Source organism: Toxotes jaculatrix, chromosome 17, assembly GCF_017976425.1.
Source record: "Toxotes jaculatrix isolate fToxJac2 chromosome 17, fToxJac2.pri, whole genome shotgun sequence".
In the NCBI taxonomy this organism is placed as follows: domain Eukaryota; kingdom Metazoa; phylum Chordata; class Actinopteri; family Toxotidae; genus Toxotes; species Toxotes jaculatrix.
The window spans coordinates 2,523,402-2,547,194 of NC_054410.1; the positions used below are offsets into that span (position 1 = coordinate 2,523,402).

Consider the following 23,793-nt stretch of genomic DNA (forward strand, 5'->3'; position numbering starts at 1 on the left):
TATATATAGTGTGTTGGATTTGCTTCCTCAAAATTGTGTAGTTTTATTCTGCAGCCAAATTCCACTCCCAGTGAAATGAATTAAAGTCTGTGTGGCAGTACCGCGGCGTGGCCGCTGGGGGCAGCAGAGCCACTGTTTACAGGCAGAGAGTAGCAGGCTGCACGAGCTCTTAGCTGGTAGCGTGGAGTTGAAACCGGAGACCGAGAGGAGGTCGCTGTAGTAGTTTGTCAAAAAAAAGTTAAAGAACTCGCGGGTGAACCTATTCAGCTCGTGTCGTTTACATGGTGACAGACTACAGACTCAGAGGTAACTACTTGTTGGTATGAAACAGTCGATACGGGCGGTAAATAATAACATTTAGCTCGGGCTCGCTGACTTCTGCATGGTCGCTAGCTAGCTAACAGTTAGCTAAAGGAGCTACTTGGCTAGCTGGCTAGCGAGGTCCAGCCCAAAAGTTGTTTACCTCAAGTTGTGGATGTGGTCACCCCCTGAGCTTTTCACGACTTTTCTCTGGGATAAGAGAGTAAGGACCAACAATTCACACTGGATTTAACACTGCGCGCTGTTAGGAAACTAGCAGGATGTCCACAGAGGTTGAGTGTAGTCAGGTCGACTCCGGTTTGACAGCGGCCAGCTCCGGCGAAGCAGAGGAGAAGAACCAAAACAAGTCCGAGGGGCAGAAGGAACAACAAGAACAGGGGCAGAAAGGCTCGGAAAAACTGCTGCAGGATGGCCACGGCTCCGAGGCAGCCAAGAGCCCGACGGACATGCACAAGAAATGCAAAGAAAACGATAAAGAAAACGACCAAAGCAGCAACGCTGACTCGGCTGTTGAGGCGGTGAAGAGGAAAGTTGTTGAAGCTCCTCCGCCTAAAGTCAACCCGTGGACGAAGAGGACCACGGGCAGAGTGCCGATCAACAACATCAGCTCCCAAGAGAAAGGTGAGACGGGTTTTTAAATGATTTCAGATTCCCTCACATGATAGCGTATTATAGTGACTAAACTTTACAATATGGTTACAGCTCAGCACGCAGCTGCACCACCTGAGCACGTTGTTGCAGCATTTTGACAGCTTCACTGCAGGAATATCCACTTTTAACCCGGACCGCACGGGCCTGTCACACCTCATTTTGGGCTTATTTAGAGCTGAATGAAGTGCATAAACGTGAATGCCAGCGCAGTCGAGACGTGTTGATGGTGGCATATTTGCCCCATCCCCCTCTGTGCTCGGATTGCTCCGGAGCACCACGTGTTGATTGCTGACAACTGCTACTTCTTTAGCCTGTAACTTAGCTACTACCAACTAGCTCTCACACCGCTTTCCCCTTCTTGGAAATGCCAGTGACACAGCGCCGCGGCTAATGTGGGTTAAATACAGCACATGGGGGAAGCTCAATCTGAGCCAAAATCAGCCTCAGGTTTAAGCTGCAGAGTTTGGCTGGGCGTATAAAGGCTAAGGCAGTCAGGCTAACTGCTCCTGCTGCTGTAAAGACACGTTTTACATGTCCAATGGCCTGGCTGCCTGCAGTTCCTCCCACCAGCCTGCTCTCCACTGTCACTAGTGAAAGCACAAGTATGTGAACAAGGTGGCCGGACAGGTGGAGTAGTTAAAATAGGTGAGGGACGTAAACTAATGATTATACATAGTAGATTTACTTTGGATGAATCTAAGTATTATTGTTTTATTCTGTTGCTCAGTCTGTCAAACAATTTAAACACATTTTTAAAATTTTAATTTGACTGTCTTCTGAATAATTGCTTAGTTGTTTGTAAAATGACAAAAATGGAAATAAAACCTAATGTCTTCAGATGTCTGCCCACAACCTAAAGATGTTCAGCTTCCAAACCTATAAAACAGAGAACAGTATCAAATCCTGGTGTTGATAAATTGGAACCAACCGAATTTGACATTTTTGCTTCATTAATCACTAATTGTCATTTTCTGGGTTTAACGTTTAGTTTATAAAACTTAAGAAAGGAGTGAAAATGCCCATCACAGTTTCCTGAAGCCCTCCTGATGCCATCAAATGACTTTTGTCCAATCAGTCGTCCAAAATTAAAAGATAAAACTTGAAAAATGACCAAAATATTTAATTGACAGTCAGAATAGTTACCAATTAATCTTTTTATCAATCTGTTAATTGACTGATTGTTTCAGCTGTATCCAGTTGATCAACTGTGTAGTCTTTGGAACGTTATAAAACAGTGAAAAATGTACATTACACATTCTCAGATGCCAAGGTGGGGTACAATGGAAGACACTGCATTGCATTGTGGGAAATGTAAGGATCCAAGGTTTTTGGTTTGGGACTCTTACTCGGGACTAAAAGTCAAGGCATTGCAGTTTCTCCTACTTCAAATATATTATGTTTTCTTTCTTACAGCCCAAACTTAAATATTTGACTGATCAGATTAACTTTCTGTCTGATTATCTATCTGATTAATCAGCTAATCGTTTCAGTGCCACTTTAGATGTTGAAACAAACAACACAGTTCACTGCATAGGTAAGAATTTATTGATAATACTTATTGATTTTGAGGCCACGTTCATTTGGTTGGCTCTGAAATAAAACTCTGGTCTTGTTCAATTCAGACTGTTCAACTAAATTTGAGTTGTGAATGTGTGTCAGAGCACAGAGCGACCAGGGGAGCTATATTTGAAGTGTTCGACTCCAAGAGGAGCAGAGGCATCATTTTACAGTGTTACTGTACAGGCAGCTCTTGGGTGGACGTCTGCAGGCTAAGTCAGGCATACACCCATTCATGTGGAAGCCTCGGCCCTGCGCCTCTTATCAATCCGACCATCCTCTGCTGAGCGATATGGACTGTCAGGCTGCAGTGGACCACTCCCAGCCTGCAGCTGCCTGCGGAGACGCAGCCACATACCGCCGCTGGCTATACACAAAACACCCTCAACTAGTTCAGTCGCTCAGTCCCAGGGTGGGGGGGCAGATATTTAATCATTCTGTACTGACAGAAATTCCCAGTGCTTCACACACACACGCTCAGACACACACACACAGCCGAGCATGCAAGAGTACATGAGTCAAATTTTTAACCCCAGTGTTGAGCAACCCTCCAGGCCTGTAACCTGCTCACCGGTGTTGTTGAGTTAACACTGTTAAAAGGGATTAAAACCCTCTGGATTCAGGCCTGTTCTGGTAAAAATCATGATGCCGCTTTCACTCATTGATTCTGTATCTGCAGATCAACAAAACGCTCTGAAAGTCGTCCGTGCCAGCAAGCCCAGGACGAGAAAATCCAGCAAGGTAACGGTCTTTTGTTCTTTAACTCATATTTTGTTCCTTTGTTAAATCTTTTGAAGTTTCTCTGTTAGACGTTAAAAATGTCACAGAACATGACGTGTCCAAAACCTGTAGACAGGTTTAGTGTCATTAATGCCTTGAATAATGAATTCTGAATACAACACTGAAGAATCATCACTTTCCCTCTCTGTTCTGCTGTTTCATGTCTCAGCTCATGTACAAATTTGTGTGGCCCGTCTCTCACTTGTAAATAAACCAACATGTCTGGCGCTTTTGAAGTGATCACATGTTCATATTTCACCACTGTAACTTCTGCCAGGTAGTGTGACATGCAGGATGGGAAATTAACATCTGCTGCTAGCCAAACGTTAGCTGATCTAAGCTGCTGACTGGTTGTTTTGTTTGCTTTTCCAACCAGTTTTTCCACTGCATTTGTTTCAAATTTATGGTTGGAAAGATAATATGAAATTTGTCAAAATGTTAAAGAAGATTTAGCTTATTAATTTAAGGACGGTGTGGAAACAGGGGAAGTGTTCATATCTCTCATTGGGTCTCAGAGGTGACTGCACAGTACTCACATACTGTTAGGCCCAGGCGATACATGTATAATCATAATCGTGACATTGATGTGGATCTAGGCTGCAACTAACAGTTATTTTCGTTATTGATTAATCTGGTGGTTGTTTTCTTAGTAAATCTACAGAGTTTCACAAAATCGTGACAAATGCTCGTCATAGTTTGTGCCAATGGTTTCACACTGTTCCACTGATCAGCAGGTGGCGGTAATGTGGCAAAATGTGCATCAGTGCCTCAGCAAAGACAGTGAAGAAGTCGGCTAGCTAGGAAATAGGGATATAAATACTGCTTCAATCAAAATACTTAAAAAGTGTGTATGCAAATGTTTTTTCAAGAAGAAAATCTATTCAACACGTTTGTTAGTACTCAGGGATACACACAGCGTGTTCTGGTGAGTAACTGAATGTAAACGGAAGCTTTGTTTGTTTACAAGAAAACTCACAGGGCAGCTTTAATTCTCTGTGAACTCGGAGTAAACAAAAAAACCTAAAATTTGAGCCTGATTTTACCGAAGCAGGCCTATATTTTGTTATTGTCAGTTGACGAACGTGCAGATTTTTCAACTCTTAGATTTTGCTTTTAGTTGCTTTTGTTTGTCTTTTGTGTTCATTAGAAGGCACTAAAATGTTTTTGTTTGTTTATTCTTTCACTAGTAGCAGTTAGGGAAAAGTTTTTTTTTTCTGTCCCTTTTAAGCATATGTACTACCGAGGGAAAACACTTTCCGGTCAGTGCACATGCATCAGTAAGAGCTGTTTAAAAGCCAAAATACCCTTAAGGATGGATTTTGTGTTTTTTTTTTTTCCCCCATCACTGTTACATCAGAAACACTGTAAAAACCCCACCCTTTTGCACATTATCCCTGTGGTCGAATGATTGTGATCACAATAGCAGTATTAGATTTTGCTGCCTGCCTCACTGTGCAGCTCCGAGTGTAACTGTAACCCTCGTCTGTCTAACCTTGATCTCATATCAGATTGTCCAAATTTACAACATTCACAGTGGTTGAAAGTGACTCAGCCTGTTTATCGTTGTTGTTTGCAGTTTCCCCACAGACGGAGCACTGACCTCCTTTTCCTCCCCGCTAGTTTCTACCAGTTTCTATCAGAAGGGCACTCAGACTCTACCTGTCCCACACGCAATGTTAAAATAACTGAAACGAGTCTGGGAGACAGGGGTCGACTTGTCGATGCTGAAATGATGATTTGTTTTTCTTAATTTCTCTGTTTCTTTCTCAATTTCACAGTCGGGTGACTTTAGTGATATCACAAACTGGCCCACACCTGGTGAACTGGCCAAAGAGGTATGAAACCTGCATGGTTGTGTGTGTTGTGTGTGTGTGTGTGTGTGTGTGTGTGTGTGTGTGTGTGTGTGTGTGTGTGTGTGTGTGTGTGTGTGTGTGTGTGTGTGTGTGTGTGTGTGTGTGATGTTAAATCAAACACATTAAAGGCACACATTTTGTGTTTGCTTTCAGCTGCTTTTCTTTTACCAGACTCACTGTTTGGCTGACAGAGAAGCTTTTCTGACTTCTGCTCACTAGATGGAGCACTAAAAACATCCAGCAGCAGGGTTCAGGTTTTAACTCTGCGTTTGGCCTGAAGGTCATTTGCCCCCCCCCCAAAACGAAGTCTGCATTTTCTCTAAAACAAAAAAGCCCAGTGCAAGGTGTTCACATGCCTTAAGTCCTTAAGTTATTCTTCATGTTTTAAAAATGGGGCATAGAAAAGAAACTACTCTTTGCAGTTCAAGGAGAACAATCCTTAGTTAAAATCCTTTATTTAGTGGAGCATTATGTTTTAAAATGGCGACTAGTTTTTGCCTGACAGAGTCTCAACGAAAATAATAAAAACAAATGTGGGCTGGATTGATTTTAATTTCTAGTGTATGGTCTACATACATTACCAACCAAATTAAAAAAGAAAAATGATTACGAATGGAAAAAGCCACATGAAGTTTGATTGTCCTTTAAAAACATGAATAAAACCTGGTGTCTCTTCTTTTTTCCCAGCAACAACAAAATGTCCTCAACAACAATGGAAAGAGGCCTTCCTCCTCACGCAGAGAGAAGGAGAAGAGGAGGGAGCGACCGGAGAGGAAATCAGAGAGCAGCCACGACGGCGGTGAGAGCAAAGAGAACCAGGAGGCTCAGCTGGACCCGCTGGGAGAGCTGCCCAAAGACGGAGAGTCAAAGACGGGACAGGAGGCCAAGAGTGCCAACCTGAAGAAGCGAGGAGGTGGGGGTGAGCAGTTTTTCTGTGGCATGTTCAACAGCATCCTTCAAATGGCCTGAATAAGGCTGTGATCTGATCGAGTTTGATTAATTCACCTGTCATCGCTGTCCTGTGAAGGTATTTATCTCCAGAACGTCAACTTTTATTCAAACTAAGAAAAACAACCTTGCTTGGAGCTTTGGCAGTTTTTCAGATTGATCCTAAAAATCTGGTAAAACCAAATTTGGAGTTGCATGTTTTTCACCGGACAGCGATGATTTGGATCCTGTATTGCTGCATTGAAGGGAGCATGGTAAATGCTGGTTGGTGCAGATCTGTGCATGTTCTGCTGTGGTGATCTGTGTGTCATACTTCCACTGATTCAGTCCCATCTTTACAGACATTTAAAACGAGAGAAACAACACACATCCGTCTCTGTGGAGTTTAATAAGAGACACACCACTTCATCAGTTCCAGATGGTCTAAACCAGAGATGAAGTGAAGAGTTTTCTTCCAAAATGAGATGAGATAATCCACCAAAGATTCCCACAGACTTTGGAAGTCCTCCTGTGTCTGTTGTTGTGTTTTAACTTAATATAGCTTTCAGATGAACTGCAAAACTCTGCCATCAATACAAAGTCGTATTTTTTTTTAGTATTGGACGTGGATCTGCAGAAACACAGACACAGTGACAGACAGTCGTGGGATAGATGGGTCTGATTTTGTTCAGTTACGTGTATCAGTGAAGTTGTGATAGTAAAATAAAACAGTGTCTTATCTCACAGTGTTAACATAAAACTACCCAAAACCAATCAGTGTCTGAGCTCTTCCACATTTAGAGCATCACAGTGAAGTTTTGTCACTGGTGCATCTTTATTTTGGAGTCACACTGATTAGTTTTTAATTTACTTTGTTCCAAAACTTAAAATCCCCTTTTGGATCAAAACTCTTCTCGCTGTGTTTTCGGTGTGTGCAATCATCGCTAGGTAACAAACGTAAGTGGGTTTCTCTGCCGCTGGAGGAAGCGTCCCGGGACAACGGCGACAAGACGCCCAGCGGGGGCCCGACGCGCTCGGACACAGATCCCACCAGCGACTCACCTGACCCCACGTCGCCCAATCACACGCTCCATAATAACAGGGCGCATGATAGCAACAGGAGTAAGTGGCCAGCAGCTCACTGTTTTCTGTTCACGCCTTCAGTCTCTGTTTTGCTTTTTCGCTCGTTTCACTGGTTTGGCTTTGCTGTTTGCTCTCCGCCACTCTAACATCATGTTTGCTCACCACTTTTCCCCGGCAACCATCTGTCTGCAAGCTTTTTTTTTTTTTTTTTTTTTTTTTTTTTTTTTTTTTTCCATACTAACACATGGCAGAATGAGAGCATGGTATAAACACAAATCTGTGATCAAACTGTCAAGTTAAAACTCCTCTGATAACCTTTAACCTGAACCAAAACCCCAGTGATTCATGTATTTTACTAAGTTAGTTTTGCGTCAGGTGATTTAAAGGCTGTTAGGCTCCTTTTCCTATATTACTCAGAGATTCTCTGTTGTTATGCCACGATGACATCTGACACACCAGCTTCATGTGTGAGACCTGGGGATGTTACTATAGTCAGGTCTCAGTGGCTGGATCCCTGGATCTAGACAGCTGCATTGAATTAAAATGTTAGAACAGATACATGAAGTATCTGTCAGGTCTTACACTAACCTTTCCTGCTTTCTTGTTCACAGGTTGGAGAAGAGAGCCGCGGGACTTTGGGGACGATGCTGCCAGCGTCAGAAGTGACAGCGGGAGCGTTCGCGGAGGAATACGAGGCCGGGGGAAAGGTCGTGGGCGTGGAAGAGGTCGTGGACGAGGCACGGTTTTTCAGTTTTTACACTTGATCACCACTCACATGTTGCTCGTCTCTCTGTTTTCGTGGTCTGTTTTTTATTCTGGGCAAAGCTTTGGATGTAAATGTAAAGCTTTTGTTACAACATAAGAGAAAAGCTGGAACTGAGTTTAAGTTTTTTAGAAGTGTTTTCCTTCACTTTTTAAATTTTTTTTTACTAGAAAACAGCATTTCAGTGCTTGGCTGTTACCGTTTAAATGGACAGACATGCTTTAATTTCCCACAGGATGCACAGCATTCAGTAACCGTTTCTCATATTTCTTTTCTTTTCGTTCTCTTCAGGCCGTTATGAATACTCTCAGAGCTTCCGGGACTCTCAGTCGTCTGATGGCTCTGTCCAGGTCCCCACAGAGTTTGGCACCAATATGGTTTACTATTACGACGACGGCAACAAGGTTCAGATGTACACGGTGGATGAGAAGCTTCTAAAGGAATACATCAAACGGCAGATGTAAGTGTTAACTTTCTTTTTCCTTTCTCCTCCTTTAAATTGGAGGATTAGTAAAACATTGTATTTTCCTTCCCATCTGTTACTGACATGTTTAATTGCAGATCAGATACTTAAAGCGCAGTTAAAAACTTTAATCAGTGGGGCTCTGCAGGACCTAATTAGCTGTTTAGTGAAGCAGGTAATAACATGTTTGGCTTCAGTCATTTATCAGTAAGATGGAAAATTTTGGCTGAAAAGATTCAGGTGGGAAAACAGTCATGTTTTAACCACCAGCTCCTGCAGAGACAAACGTAAAGACTGTGTCTGTACAGCACAGACCTGAGGTGTGAGTGAGCCTCACTGATGAGCAGTAAACAGAGCATGTATAGTGTAGTAAATCTCCTCTGGGTTCTGATGTGTCCTGCAGGGGGCAGCGTTCACTCTGTGTCTGACTGACATCTTTGGCCTCATTACTGAAGCAGACTTAGAATAGTGGAGGGTGAGGTGGATTCCTAAATATAGCCTGAGTGCCTTGGAGGGGACAGGGGATGAATTATATGCAGGCCTGAGCAAGGAAATGTAAAAAGAAAAAAAAACTGTTTCAGGGAGGGAGGGGGGAGGGGGTGAGGGGGGGAGAGAGTGGTGATGGGTGAGAGAGGGAGGGAGGGGTTGGAGGAGGAAAAAAGGGGAGACATTCTTGTCTTCTCCTCTCTCGTCTCCCTCAGCGTTATTCAGGCTGCTCACTCAGCCAGCGGTACTCCACATGAAACGGTCCCTACACGCTGCCTGCCTGCAGGCTGAGCTCGACGTACAGACGTGTGTGTGTGTGTGTGTGTGAGACTTTTAAGTTGTGTCACAAGTAATAGACAGAAAGATTTTCCAGTCTGCAGATTTCGTGCTCTAGTCAGGAGAGTCTACATTTATTGTGGCTTACAGAAACTTAATTTTTTTCTTCTGTAACTGTCTGTCAGTGACAAGGGCTGAGAACTGAACCTCAGTATTTGACCATCTAGTGTGTCACGTACTGAATGTCAGGCCAAATTTGTAATCTTGTGTAGATATTTCTGATCTGATAATAATTCCTGTTTTAAATCAAAATTTCTTCCAGTTTCAGACCGGTATGTTCTTGTACCACTTTCCTGTTTTGACAGCATTTAATAATTCTGATTACTTTGGTTTATGTTAAATAAAATCAAGGGTTTTGTAGGAAAACATGTTTACATTTCTCAGTTTTTAATGGGCACTCGGTATACCATGCTGCCTTTGTCCAGTGAGTACTACTTCAGCCTCCACAACCTGGAGCGAGACTTCTTCCTGAGGAGGAAGATGGACGCGCAGGGCTTCCTCCCCATCTCCCTCATCGCCAGCTTCCACAGAGTCCAGGCTCTCACCACCGACATCAGCCTCATCATGGAGGTAACATCACACCATCGATCAGATCAATGGTGCGGCTATAAATGCCACATATTAGACTCCTCACTCTGTGATGCTGTGTTGCAGTTTTGCCTCTGGGGATCAGTTAAACTTTGTCACATAGGAGTCGCTGTTTGGCTCCAGGTTATGTTTGAAGTCTCTTGGATACACAGAGATCTCAGGACAACTTCTCACCTTCTCTTGTATATTTACTTTTAATCCCTTACTGAGAAAAATTCACACACAAATGAAGGCATTAAAGGTGCCGCTACTATGAACTCAGTGTGTGACCTTGGGAAAATGTATTTGTCCTTGTGCTAATAAATCCTGCTCTCCAGGCTCTGAAGAGCAGCACAGAGGTGGAGCTGGTGGACGACAGGGTTCGCTGTAAAACCGACCCGGAGCGCTGGCCCATCCCCGTCCCTCCCGTCGTGGGTTCCCCTCGAACCGACTTCTCACAGCTCATCAACTGTCCCGAGTTTGTTCCACGACAGACCCTCAGCTCCACAAACACCGGTCAGTATTCAGCTCAGTTCAGTTGCAGTCATAATTAAAAGTCTGGAGATGTTCTTTATTTTTCTTTTTGTCAACAAATCAAAGGCCAAAACCAGCTGTGAATGGTTTTCATCTTGTTCTACACTATTAGAATACACATTAGTGAGAGTCACTGCTGCCCCAAATATTCACCACAACACCAAATGTGGATTGACCCACTGCTGAAAATATTGAGCTTATCATGGGGTTTGTTGGCGGTGAAAAGATTTTAGATAAGTAATTCAGTGATTCTAGTTAATAATTATTCATTTGTGGACACAAGTGATTAATCCAGGACTGTGAAAAGATAAGTTTGTCATTCAGCAGCTGAATGAATACAGGTTTGACATGTCTCATTTTGTCAGGCCAACAGTCTTAAACCCCTTTCTCTCTCTCTCTCTCTAATCATGTTTATTGTTGTTGAAGTACAACAGTGCAGGGTCTTAAGCAGTGTTGAGATTCCAGACTTTAGCACCTTGTTGCCTAAATGAGAGCTGACAGCGTGATGTGTGATTTTAAAGCTGTGCTGAAGGTTGTCTTGAGTGTGGTCGTGTGATGTGTCGGGTCTTTCAGCTTCATCGCCTGTGAAGGAGACTCCTCCTGAGTCTGCCGGGCCTCAGGCCTCGGCTGAGCCCAGCTCCACCAGCCAGGAGCCACTCCCCGCCACAAATGTTTTTAAAGATGCCCCCGCCCCCAAACCGGACCCCGACACCTGGATCCAGGTGGAGAAACGCCACAAACAGCCCTCGTCAAAGCCAAAGGTACTGAAAGTGAAGGAGGGAAGAGTCACCGGGAACTCTTAGGCATCTTTTCAAGCCTGTGGTTCCCAAAATGTCAGAACTTAACCTTTAGGCACAGGAACTAGTAGATAAATAAATGTCACTGTTCCCTTTTCCGTTGCTGCTTGGTGCCCTGTTGTATGACAGGACATTAAATTACAATCCTAGCTCTCTTACTTACACCTGCAGATATGGGAACAGGAAGACATCTTATTCCTATTCTTATCATTTATTTGGAAGTGGATGCTAGTCTTCCTGGTTTCCACACAAAAAAACAATGACAATAAAAAACAAACTGCGATTTAAAATCAAACAGAACCAATAACACAATGCAAAATTAGCCAAATATAACCAAGAAAAAATAAATTAAATGACTGTATGTGGGAAAATATAAAGAACTATAACTATAAATGGCAACAAAATCCCACAGGTGAGGTAACACAAGCTAAATATGTCCAGTCATGTTTCTAACTTCCATCCCTTCCATCATCACGTTCTGTTTCTCTCTGCCTCTTTTCTGTCCTGCGCCCTCTGTGTTCATCTGTCATTTCCTCCCCTCCGCCTGTCTCTCTGTCTTTGTGTCCATCTCTTGACGTGGCAGCTTGTCACTGATGACGTCTGTGTTGTCAGCTCTTCTCCTCCATCAGCGCTCCCACCTGACTGCCTCCCCTCTGCAGTTGAGTACTTCCTCCTCTCACTCGCCGCCCATCTCAGCTTTTCCTCTCCTGCCTCCTTCCCAGCGCTCCTCATTTTTTTCCTGTCTCACATTAACCGCCTTAAGTACACATAGTTTTCCACTTTGACTTATATTAAGAGACTGTCTCTGTCCAAAGCCTGCAAAGTCGACATTAAACATTAAATGTTGAACTGAAATTAAACATAATTCTTGTCAGGTTGTCTGTTAATGGCTGTTTGTTCCCTGTGTGGCTCAGGGGGACAGCAAGGCACCTCCTCCCAGCCACCAGGCTCCTCCACAGGCCGAGCCCGACCAGGAGGAGCTGGACTTCCTGTTCGACGAGGAAATGGAGCAGATGGCGCCCAGGAAAAACAAGTTCACTGACTGGTCAGAAGAGGACGACTCAGACTATGAGCTGGACGACCAAGACGTCAATAAGATCCTTATTGTCACCCAGACCCCTCCTTACCTCCGTAAACACCCCAGCGGCGACCGGACAGGCAACCATGAGTCCCGAGCCAAGATCACTGCCGACCTGGCCAAAGCCATCAATGACGGGCTGTACTACTACGAACAGGACCTGTGGAAGGGAGAGGAGCAGATCGAGTGCAGCAAGGTAAGAAAAACATGGAGAAAAACGTCTATGGTATGGAAATTAGAAAAAAACACATTAACATTTAAATTTTTACTGACTGCTGATGGATTAGAACTCTTCCAAAGTTTGGACTTCAGCTGTTAGTTGTGGGTTTTTTAATGGATTTCTGTCCCTTTTCTCACTCTGTTCCCTGTGTCCTGAGAAAACAACTGAGCCTGGTATTTTCATACTGGTTGAACTAAACACATGAAATGAGAAGATATAAATGCAAGTATTTGACCTCAGATTCACCAGGTATATCCACTGACGGTAGCAAAAAGACAACCAGTACTGTCATTTTACATGCAACACGTGTGTTTCAAGTCACGTCTGAACACGCAGGCTTTTATAATGCAGGAAGGGCAGCAGCTAGCTTGTCACAAGATCCTCAAGTTTCATGTTAATTACTGACTTGGAGACTATTTTTTTTTGCTTTTAATTCTTACCCCTTCAAGGAATACTATACTTTATTTTCTGCTTTTGCAGTAATTTCCGTGAAAACATTGTTGGTCATTTCTATTTAGATAAATAACAAATACAGCACAAACAGATGGAGTTGTTGAGAACACTTGATGGTCTTATTGCTTCCTCTTCCTCCTTCCAGTCTTTGTGCTGAGCTAATATTGACCTTATGTAACTTACTTATCTTGTTAAAACCGCAAATAAGAGATTTATATTCCTACTGCTTTGTTGTTATGGAAATTTATCTCACAGTCAGATGAGCTACATAGATAAAACATATCTATATATATATATATATAGATATAGATATAGATATAGATATAGATAGATATAGATATAAAGTGTATTTTTGAACATAGCCTGACAACCGTTGTAGCTTTTTAGGATTGCATTTAAGTGATTACTGCAGTCTGAAGGTTACTATCAATACTATTTGTTGGTTGTCTTTTTTGCCAAATTATACTGACCAGTGTAATGAGCCAACTGGGACTAAGTGGGAGAGTAAAATGGAGGACATGTAGACACTGAGCTAATGTTAGTGTCCCGCTGCCAGTCAGTCAGTGAACTAGATTGTCCTGGTTGTTTGGCCATTTGATCCACTTCCTGTTATTGAATCCACTTCTCTGTTCTTAACGACTGAATTTTTCAGCTTTGTCCCTCTGCAGTCACTGTGCCAGTGGGTCAACAGGTCACACTGTTCACAGATGAAGAAGACAAAAACTGTGCATGCACAGCCGAGCCGCCGAACACAGTAAACACACCGCGCCGAGACCCACACTCTGATGCTTCAGTAGTTTTATTTTCCATTTCCTTTATTCTTATTTTACAGTTTGAGACCAAAACATTCGCAGAGATTTTAATGTTGAAGCTCATGAGTCTTGATTCAGTGCCATCACACGGAATCTCTTTTACTGTTGACCAGAGCTTGAAAAAACATCCTTCTTTAAACTTTATTTGTGGCAGCAGGTGGATTGAAGAGAACATAGTCTGTAGATGACAACAGCTGGTTAGTTTATATGTGTGTAGTCAGACAGTAAAAATAATTAAGGCCTTTTCTGTAAAGATTAAAAAAAACAAAACAAAAAAAAAGTCAAACTCTGCCGGTGTTATCTGCTGTTTAGGTTCGGTGCCGGGCTTCGAATCACTCTGACAGAAAGACCTCATGACAGAGCTGTTAAACCTCACGGGGGGACAAAAATAAACTACTATTTATTGCCCACTATACGAGCCTCCGGACTACATGTGTATCCCACAGCTGCTTCCAGAGCGGAGTGACCTGCTTTTTTGGGAAACGCTGCGTCGTCTGCAGAAACACTGTGTGGAAATACTCAGCATTATTAAATCTGATTTTATCACAGCTACATAATTACTTAACTGATTTTACACACACACACACACACACATATATATATATATATACACATAAACTAAACTAGCAAATTGGGGAGAAACAGGAAACCTTAATCTCTTTTGTCAGCACCTGAACAATTCCTCGCAGCTTTTAACAGGTGAAAACAGAACATCACTTTTTTTTCTTTAATGTTACTCAGAACAAAAGTACAACGTCAGAAAGTGTGAAGTGAAAGTTGAAGAGAAAGACTTTGAGCAATGGCTTCTTGTCACCTAAAGGCTCATACAGATTAATTGCATGTTATCATCTGACGGAAATGTGCCTCTATCAGACGGTGGCTTGATTTCGATCGATTGGTTTGGGCTGATTTATCCCCAATTCACCCCTCCCCAAAACCGTAAGGGAAATCTGTCCTTGTTCGGTGCCGATGTTCTGCCCAGATTATCTGGAAATGTGAGGGGTTTACAGATCCGGTCTTAAACCTCCCGAACAGACTCAGCGGGGCCACCCCGATAATATCAGTGCAGTATCCTGCAGCGTGTGATACGTCAGTGTTTTCAAATCTTGCAGCATGTGCATGTTTGATATACAAGAGAGGAACGTCTGCGAAGTTTCTCCTTGTGTGTGTGTGATACAACCTGGTTTCAGCATCAGTTCAGGTTTTAGCTTAATGTTTGGTTACTGGCTAAGACAAATCAGCTGCAAAGTTTTCATCCAAACTGTTTTAAGTGCCTCTTCTTGGATGTTGACGTTGAGTTTTTCAGTGTGGTCAGCTCGTTCTGGGCTCAAAGGTTGTCAGTAGTTTCTCCACATGTGGGAAATGTCACGCCTGAACACACACACACACACACACACACACACACACACGCCAAGGTCACCTGGGTTTTTTCGCTCTCTCTCCTCCTTCTGACGCTGATGTGTAAAGTTCAAAGTACGCTGCTCAGCTGCTGTGTGTCACACAGGCTGCAGCCGCTGGCACATCACGTATTTTTACCACCGTGTTGCACTGTTATCAGTTTAAACAGCCTGTAACACGGCCTGAGAGGTCGCATTATTATATACTCACATCAGAGTTCAGTGCAGGGATACTTCTATTGGTCGTTTTGATGATAGTGTCTCACAGTTTGTTTTTTTCTTCACACAACAACAACAACAAAACAACAGATATTTGGCTTTTTTCTAAATCACGTGTTTCTGCGTTCCTCAGCAGGAAGTGGAGAACTTCAAGAAGCTGAACGTCATCAGCAAAGATGAGTTTGACACTCTCACCCCCAAAGTGCCCGTTGATTCAAACCAGGAAGTCCCACCTCCTCCGATGCCAGGTGGGTTGGCGGAGCTGCTGTGCAGTTAGTTTCTCACAATCTGAGCATCCCGTCTGCAGCTTTCTGCATTTCTGACCACACCCTTGTTCTATTTGTTCTATTTATTTATTTATACATTCATTAGATCATCGAGTTGTGGCTTTGTGTTGCTGGGATAATCCCCTCAATAGTAATACTGCTTTCCAGGGAGTCCTTCGTACATATATGAAATACAAACAATAAGACAATTAAAACACAACAAACAGTTGCTACCGTCTGTTGATCGAGTGCAACAAACCTGTGAAAAACCTTTGAAACTCATTTCCTTTGCTGTCAAACTGTCTGGGACGATAAGCGGGTTGTGAGAATATGAAGTTTTTAACATTTTTTGTAAACTGCGTGTTCTCAGTGGACAGTGGAGCAGAACTTGCCCGCTCTCTGCCTACAACGGTGCCGGAGTCGCCCAGCGCTCACCAGCCCCGAACCCCGAGAACGCCTCGCACCCCCGGACGCCAGGACCCCAACAAGACGCCCCGCTTCTACCCCGTCATGAAGGAGAGCGGCACCATTGATGGGCAGGTGAGCTCTCTTTCTCTGTATGTACAGGGTGTAGAAACGCTCCTCTATATTGGACTAATAACTCGAGATGGACCCAGATCAACATCCTGTCATCTTCCCCGTTCTTCAGTGTGAAAGAGGGTAAGGCGAGTGCTTAGAGCTGCTTAGAGCTTCTTAACGTCCGTGGTCCTTGAGCTGAAAGTATATCATCATCTTGCATGTTAAGCAAGGAGGGTTAGATTCTGAGTGACACTGAAGTGAGACATGAATTCAAAAAACAAACACCCAGAAAAAAAGGCTCAGAATTATGTTGATTTTTTTTCAGATGTTCCTCTCGTTGTTGTTTCATTTGTGAATTACTGTTTAATTTAACCCCTTTAGACCTCTAACAATAAAATGAAGGAACAACTGGTAATGAGTGATTGCAAGTAGATATTGCTTTGTTTGAAGAGGTTACAGGCCCAGATGGTAGAAAGCATGTGGTGCGACTCAGCTCAGTGCCTCTCTCAGGGTTCAAGTTTCCCTTTCACTGTTTTCTTCCTTTTTTGTTGCATATTCAACATTTTTCAGGGCTCTGAGCAACTAAGACCAAGTTTCTTTGGGCAAAAAAAGAGGTTACAGTAAAAAATCAATGCACAGTTCCTTTATTCATTGATTCCTTTTTAAGGCCTGGTGACGACACTTATCAGCTTTAAATATTATTGATTTTCGTTTCTGCAGTTACTCTCTTCATTTCATTCTTTTCTTAATGTAACCTGAGCTTGTTCCTGTTGGGCAGAGAGAACTGTTTTGCATGTACTGTACATGTTTCAGTATGAGCCTGAACTACAGGCAGACAGTGTCTGACTTTACCTGCATGTTTACGTTACCAAAGAGGGTCAAGTAACATCTGCAGGAAGTTCTTGACTCTGGAGTATAGCCCTGTAAAGTTTTTGATAATCCAGGGTTATATATACAGTGAGAGGCCAATGTCACTCATCTCTCTCTAAACTCAGACAAACCAAACAAACAAATTCAGCCAAAGTGTGATCAGTTATGAGGGACTCCCTGTGCCTAAAAGGGTTCAGATTTAAACCATGTCCCGTCCCGTCCAGCAGTTTGTTGTAATGAATGAAAATCATCAGTGTGTTGTTGTGATCTTCATTTCCAGATGCCGAGGAAGAAGAAGACCCGCCACAGCTCCAACCCTCCTCAGGAGGCCCACATCGGCTGGGTGATGGACTCCCGCGAACACCGGCCGCGATCTGCATCCATCAGGTCTGGCGGCTCGTTTCAGTAAAGCTTCACGCCTTTGTGGCTGTGGTTTCAGTTGTAGATAAGATGGCAAAAGAAGAACACAAACTGGTCACTTCCTTCTTTCGCTCTGCCAACAATTCTCCATCCATGGTAGTTTTTCTGTTTGACGCAGCTGACCTTTATTCACTTCTCTGTATCAGTGCACACAAAACGAGATGCTGAAGTGCTTTACGTAGCCACAAACTGTATTACTTACAGATCTGATCAGTTTCTTTAGGTATTTCAGTATAATACCTCCAGTTTTACTTCACAACATAAATGCAGTTAAATAAAAGCAATTCAGTTTTGACAAGAATTGCTTAAAAAGTGGATATCTGTCATAATAGTTAAGTTATTTTACATCTGAAGTACCTGGACAGAAGTTATCCTAAAGAACATAAGATTTAAGATGTGTTCAAGACTGTGAATTTTTTAAAATCTCGCCGCTCAGTCGATTGTTCCTCCGTCCTTCCACAGCAGCTCCAACGCCTCTCCATCAGAAGGAGCCCCGCTGTCAGGAAGTTACGGCTGCACCCCCCAGTCTCTGCCCAAATTCTGGCATCCATCCCACGAGCTGCTGAGGGACAACGGCTTCACCCAGCAGGGATACCACAAGTACCGCAGACGGTGCCTTAACGGTATGGGACGCCCACCTGCTCTGTTACACCATCACACGCTCACAACTTTTAGAAAGAATAAGAAATGGCTGTTAGGTTTGAGTCTGAAATCTTGTTTTTGAGTTTGTGTACTGAAGACGTGAAGCTGTTTTCGTGCTCTCTGGTGACTGAGCTGATGTTTTTCAGAGAGAAAACGGTTGGGGATCGGCCAGTCTCAGGAGATGAACACTCTATTCAGGTTCTGGTCCTTCTTCCTGAGGGACAACTTCAACAGGAAGATGTACGAGGAGTTCAAACAGTATGCGCTGGAAGACGCCAAAGAAAACTACAGGTGAGGATGTCGAATGAAACTGCAGATTAAATGTTGATCTCTGTCCAAACACATTTCTGTGCCTGAGGCTGCAAATGCAAAAATCTTGGTTTAGACATTTTCCACAAACCAAATTACATGAAAATGAGCCCTGAACACAAACAAACATCAATTGCTTCATTTGTGTTATGTATAAAAGCCACACCTTCAGGCCCTGAAGCCTCTCATTTAACTTGAATTAGTCTCAGTATAAAAACTTTTCTTACCTACTGTTGACAGTTCTTGATGACCACCACAAGTCTCAGAAGTAATGAAGCTCACTGAAATTAGCTGGATGTCCAAATATTCTAAAGCCTCAAACAAACGTGGGTGGTTCTGTCTTCTTAAATGACAATGATTGTGGTGTGATGAGATCTGGATCCTGTAATTATGAGATACTAAGCTGGGATTATGAGAGAACACCTTCAGTGCACCTTCGTGCTCTAAGGTGACTCTTAGGTAAATTGTTTATTTTTGTCTGATCAACAGTCTGAAAACAAAGAAAAGCAGTAAATCCTCACATTTGAGAACTCTTGACATTTTTGCTTGGCTCGTTCGTTTTCAGGATTCATGATAATTAATCACGGATCATTTCGGCACCGAGTAAATCGTTGTACACATTGTTTGGTTTACAGATGACTTTCAAATCGATAATCAAAACAAAAAGTGCTCTTGCCGGTGTGAGACTGGCTAATTGATGTGTGCCTGATCCCTTCAGAGTGTGTCTGCCGGCTGCTGCAGTGTTTGACTGACATTATTCGACAGCAGGGGGTGAACAGGAGGCTGCTTCTCTGCAGGGTTTGAGTTTGCCAGAAGCAACTTCACACACCTGCCAAACCCGCATTCTTATCTAAATAAGTGAGCAGCTCAGCCCAACGTGTTGCGGAAAAAGTGAATCTAGTTTCAGGGTGTGCACGCAGGCTGTAACTACCCCATCAGCTGTTTGTGCAGCAGCTCACATCAACCTAATTTAACCAAAAACTGGTCGACTTGTCTGTCTGGTTCCTCTGTGGCCACATTGAAGTCTCTAATAATCCATGAGACAAAGCTTCCTCTGTTGTGAAATGTTGGAGACACATGGGAAAATGGCTGGTACGCTCAAGATCAGCTTACAGTGCCACAGTTACATCACATCACATCCTGTACTTGTAAATATTACTTGTGTCTAGAAGCCAGATTTGAAGCTGAGTGTCATTTGTGTACTTAAGGTCAGACAGGTAAATATTTGTTTTCCACCTGCAGGTATGGACTGGAGTGTCTCTTCAGATACTACAGCTACGGTTTGGAGAAGAGATTCAGGTTAGATCTGTTCAAGGACTTTCAAGAAGAGACCCTCAGGGACTTTGAGAAAGGTGATTATCATTTAAAAAGCAACCCAACTGTCCCAAACTTCACCTGCCACTTTCACTGGTTTACCAACATTTTCAGAGTAAAATTGTCAAACTTGTCAAACACCAACCTGATTATTCTGAGAAACTGTGAAAATGGCAGGATTGTACTAATTTTGTTTTGTTTTGTTTTGTTATTTAAATAAAGGGTTGGTTCATGGCTGTAAGTTACAGGACATTACTACAAGACACGGTGCAAGAAAAAATAAATCAGTTAAAAAAATAAACATGAGTAGCATCAAGAGAAGTGAGAGATTTCTTATTTAGCAACATTTAAAAGAAAAGGGGTTAGTAAGCTTAAAATTACTATTATTTAAAATAAACTTAACTTAAAAATGTCCTTATCTCTGTTTACAAGTACATTACTGTTATAAACATTTCATCATTACTTATATACTGCTTATAAATGCTAATTAAGAAGGGTTAAAATGGAATAAGGTGTTAATTTCCCTGTAATCCAACTTTAGCCGACTTAAAAGTGCACTTTTCAGAGCCTCGTCCTCTCAGCTGAATGTGCAAAAAAAAGAGGAAAAATAGGATTAAAGTTGGATTTCTCAACCCGTATCAACACTGTGAGTTACTCAGTGAAGCAGAATGGAAGATTGCCAGTAAAGGCTTCAGCCACTTATTTCCAGCAGAGTTATTTTGGTGTTCAGTAAAACGTCTCCCATTCAAACCCCCTCGGACCGGAGACTGATCTGTCAGAGAGATTTTAGTACAGAGACCAAACAAGAATAAACAAGAATCATCAGCACCACATACTGTACTCATGAGTCATAACCAGTTATGATAATGAATACACTTATTAAAATAATGGGTGGGTTAATTGTGAATTGCTGTCTCTACTAACAGTGTTGTTTTATGATCTGAAATTCTCAGTAACTAATTTTTTAAAAATTGCTGAAATTCATTAAACTTACTTGGATTTAAAAAAAAAAAAAAAAAAAAAAAAAGTCCAGTTGCTTAAATTTGGCCCGGGCAGATTCAGATCTTAAAATTCAGGATGTGAAATTCGGACCTGAGCATAGCCTGGGAGAGCAGCGGAGCCTGCTTCCATAATTAAACTCTGTCTGAAAGCACTCAGGAGTTTGTGCTGCGTCGAGGAAATTGTTTTATCTGATTCGCATATTAAATGGTCTGCAGAGCGTTTCTGATGCGTTTCATGAGCTGGACTTCTCCACAGGGTTAAACTATGATGGCCCATATATCCCTCTTTTCTATATAGTGCACCATATTTACTGTCCATCGCCATGAGCGTGAATATGCAGGATGAATATGCATTAAATTGCTAATTATTATCAACAATGAGACAAAAGAAATGGTGTCCATGGCATGTTTTAGGCTGTGTGAGTCTCATTACTCCTTATTTAAGAAGTAATGAATGAGGGACTGATTTAGGATACAGTTCATATTTGTGCTGCTCTTAATGCAGGCAGCCATCAAGTCTCATTGTTTTCCATTTTTTTCCATTTTTCACCCCAAAATAGTTTGTTTACAAAGCGCAGATCAGTTTCAGATTACACATCCAAAGGCTGCTGCTCTTCACAGTGAACAGGGTCCAATTTGGAACCAAGGTAGAGGGAAAAAACATTGCACTCAACCAAACACACACACAAAAAAAACCAACAACACTGAGTTATGATCCAGCACAGCTCAGAAGAGGTTCTGGTTTTCAGAAAATGGTGAACCCTCTAAATTCTTGCGTTGAAACTGCTGTGTCCTGCTTCCTCCTCCTCCAGGTCAGTTGTATGGACTGGAGAAGTTCTGGGCCTTCTTGAAATATTCAAAGATGAAGAACCAGTCCATCGACCCAAAGCTGCAGGAACACCTCCGCCAGTTCAAGAACCTGGAGGACTTCCGGGTGGTGGTGAGTGGCAGTTAAAAAACTACGCCACAGAAGTAGGCTCTTGGCTACTCGCAAATACCACATAAGGGTGCTGGGACAGACCTATTGTCATCATTATGTGTTTGTTTTATGTTAGTCCTGACCTTTGACCTCTGTGTCCACAGCCCCCGATGGGAGAGGAGGGAGGCAGGAGGAGACGTCACTCGTCCTCGGCCGGGGATGAAGGGAGGCGTCGGCGACATCCCTCCAACACTACCTCAAAGCCCACGCAGGTCTCCAAATCCTCCAGCACCTCCGCTCAACCCGCCGCTGCACAGAACGCGCCCAGAGACAACGCCCAGAAACCAGCAGCAGGAGCAGCCGCCCAGGCGAAGAAGGCGGAGGCCGGAGCCGGGAAGAAGGAAAGTGGTGCACCAAATAAATGAAGCTCCCTCCTCAAGGTGTGGGTTTGGATAGACGAGATGCAGAGCGAGGCGGCGGCAGCTCTGAGCTCAGCGTTCGCTCTTTTCAGTGGCAAACTGTTTGGGTATGAAGAGAGACTGAGCGTGGTTGACTTAATTTGATTGTTTTTATCAGTGCATTTCATTTTAAAGCAAGCAAGCAAGCAAGCATAGACAGTGGGCTTGAATCTGTGCGCCTGACAGCTCATAATGTTTACAAAAAAAAAAAAAAAAATGCATTCCCTGCATTTTGCCTTTTGTTCTCTCAGATGCCAAACTCTTCTACAGGTCTGTTGATCTCCACAACCTGTCGACCGCTCTGGTCTGTTCAGAGCTGTTGAACTGTGATTCTAGTTTGCCAAGATAAGACATACTGCAGATAGTCTTGTGTGCCTTAATCTGATTCACCAGGACGACTGGAAGGCAATCAGTGACAAAATAGTCCAAATTCTGCTTTTTGAAGTCTTCCCAACTGATGATTTGGGGTTTGAATGTGTTTAAAACTGACACCACTCACAGTTTTTTTTTTTTTTTGTTGAGACATAAATATCTTCCATTTTCATCATGACAATCAGAGTTGACAGTTTCAGTCATAAATTTGTGAAGCGCTGACCCCCCCTGAGGCTGCCGCTTCCTAACAGATGTGCCCTGATGTTTTTTAGTCTGACTGACAGGCATCACAGCTGAACTATCACACTGGTTTTTAATTAAAACCAGGAAAAATAATGACAGAGTTATCTGGGAAGCTTTAAGTTCCGTTTTACACCCAGAGATAGTATAATTTATTGTTTTATTCTTTTTATTTTTCCATTTACTTGATTGATGGAATAGTCTTAGGTAATCAGTGCAGTTTCAAGTGGCTTTTGCTATTAAATATGATAAAAAATGAAATGTTTCTGCTGGAATTATGGGTGTGAGCTAGCATCATAAAACTACAGTATATTTTAGCTTGAAGTTTACTTCATATTATGTTTGAGGCTTGGTGCTTTAGAGCACTTTAATCGATAACTTTCCTTTACTTCATCAGTGGACTTAAAAGAGGTTTTAGAGTTGAATTTAAAGAAAAAAAATGTAAATACTATAAAAAATCATTTGCTATTCGATTATCCCTTTGATTTTAAGAAGTGATTTGTTTTATTGGTAATGTGGTTTTGAGTGTGTTTTAGGATAAAGCAGTGCATGTTAATGAATTGTAAAATGCAAAAAAATATAAAATAACAGTTGATTGTATGAACTTGTGTTTGTGTGATCTGTTCTGCTTTCTCTTGCTCTGAGCTGACTCTGCAGATTTCCTCCTCCTCTACCTTTTGAAATTTTCCAGTGTTGCTGCAGCCGAGTCAAGGAGCCTGATCAACAGGTTTTTGTTCCCAACAACAGTGAAATTCATCAGCTGTCATCACTCACACAAAACCTGCAGGATGACCTCAATCAGCTCTACATCTAAAGTGGGATTTGTTCCAAGTACATTTCACTGCTTATCATCTCTTAACAGTGTAAACAAACAGTTAGTGAGGCAACTAATTATACAATGAGACACAATAAGGCCAAAATAAGATCTTAAAAAGAAGAAAATGGCCTTAAGTGTGTTATAAATGCATATTTTGGCCTGAAAATACTTCATCTTTACTACATAAAAATAATTTCACACCATTACAAAATATTTTATAAGAACAGATGAGTAAATGGGGATACGCATTCAGTAAATATCTGAAGAAGTGTGTGTTATTTTAGTGTCATTATTATTTAGCGACTCTTATTTTTACACTACGGGTCGCGATGGAGGGACAAACAGCTTC

General features: G+C 42.4%; 1 protein-coding gene across 8 annotated transcripts; it reads left to right on the forward strand.

The window, feature by feature from the left end:
- The first annotated feature begins 187 nt into the window (after positions 1 to 187).
- Positions 188 to 23,227, forward strand: larp1b (La ribonucleoprotein 1B). 8 transcript variants are annotated; one of them, XM_041060345.1, is made up of 20 exons: positions 188 to 942; positions 3,209 to 3,270; positions 5,088 to 5,144; positions 5,850 to 6,081; positions 7,038 to 7,211; positions 7,784 to 7,909; positions 8,227 to 8,395; positions 9,646 to 9,790; positions 10,126 to 10,303; positions 10,895 to 11,082; positions 11,702 to 11,776; positions 12,033 to 12,392; positions 15,431 to 15,545; positions 15,934 to 16,103; positions 17,233 to 17,339; positions 17,835 to 17,995; positions 18,161 to 18,305; positions 19,566 to 19,675; positions 21,451 to 21,578; positions 21,722 to 23,227. In XM_041060345.1, the coding sequence occupies exons 1-20, from the start codon at positions 582 to 584 to the stop codon at positions 21,980 to 21,982; spliced, it is 3,324 nt and encodes a 1,107-aa protein (XP_040916279.1). In that variant the 5' UTR covers positions 188 to 581; the 3' UTR covers positions 21,983 to 23,227. The 8 variants fall into 8 exon arrangements, with proteins under 8 accessions (XP_040916279.1, XP_040916281.1, XP_040916280.1 ...); XM_041060347.1 differs by having other exon boundaries at positions 17,838 to 17,995; XM_041060346.1 differs by having other exon boundaries at positions 15,434 to 15,545.
- Positions 23,228 to 23,793: the final 566 nt, after the last annotated feature.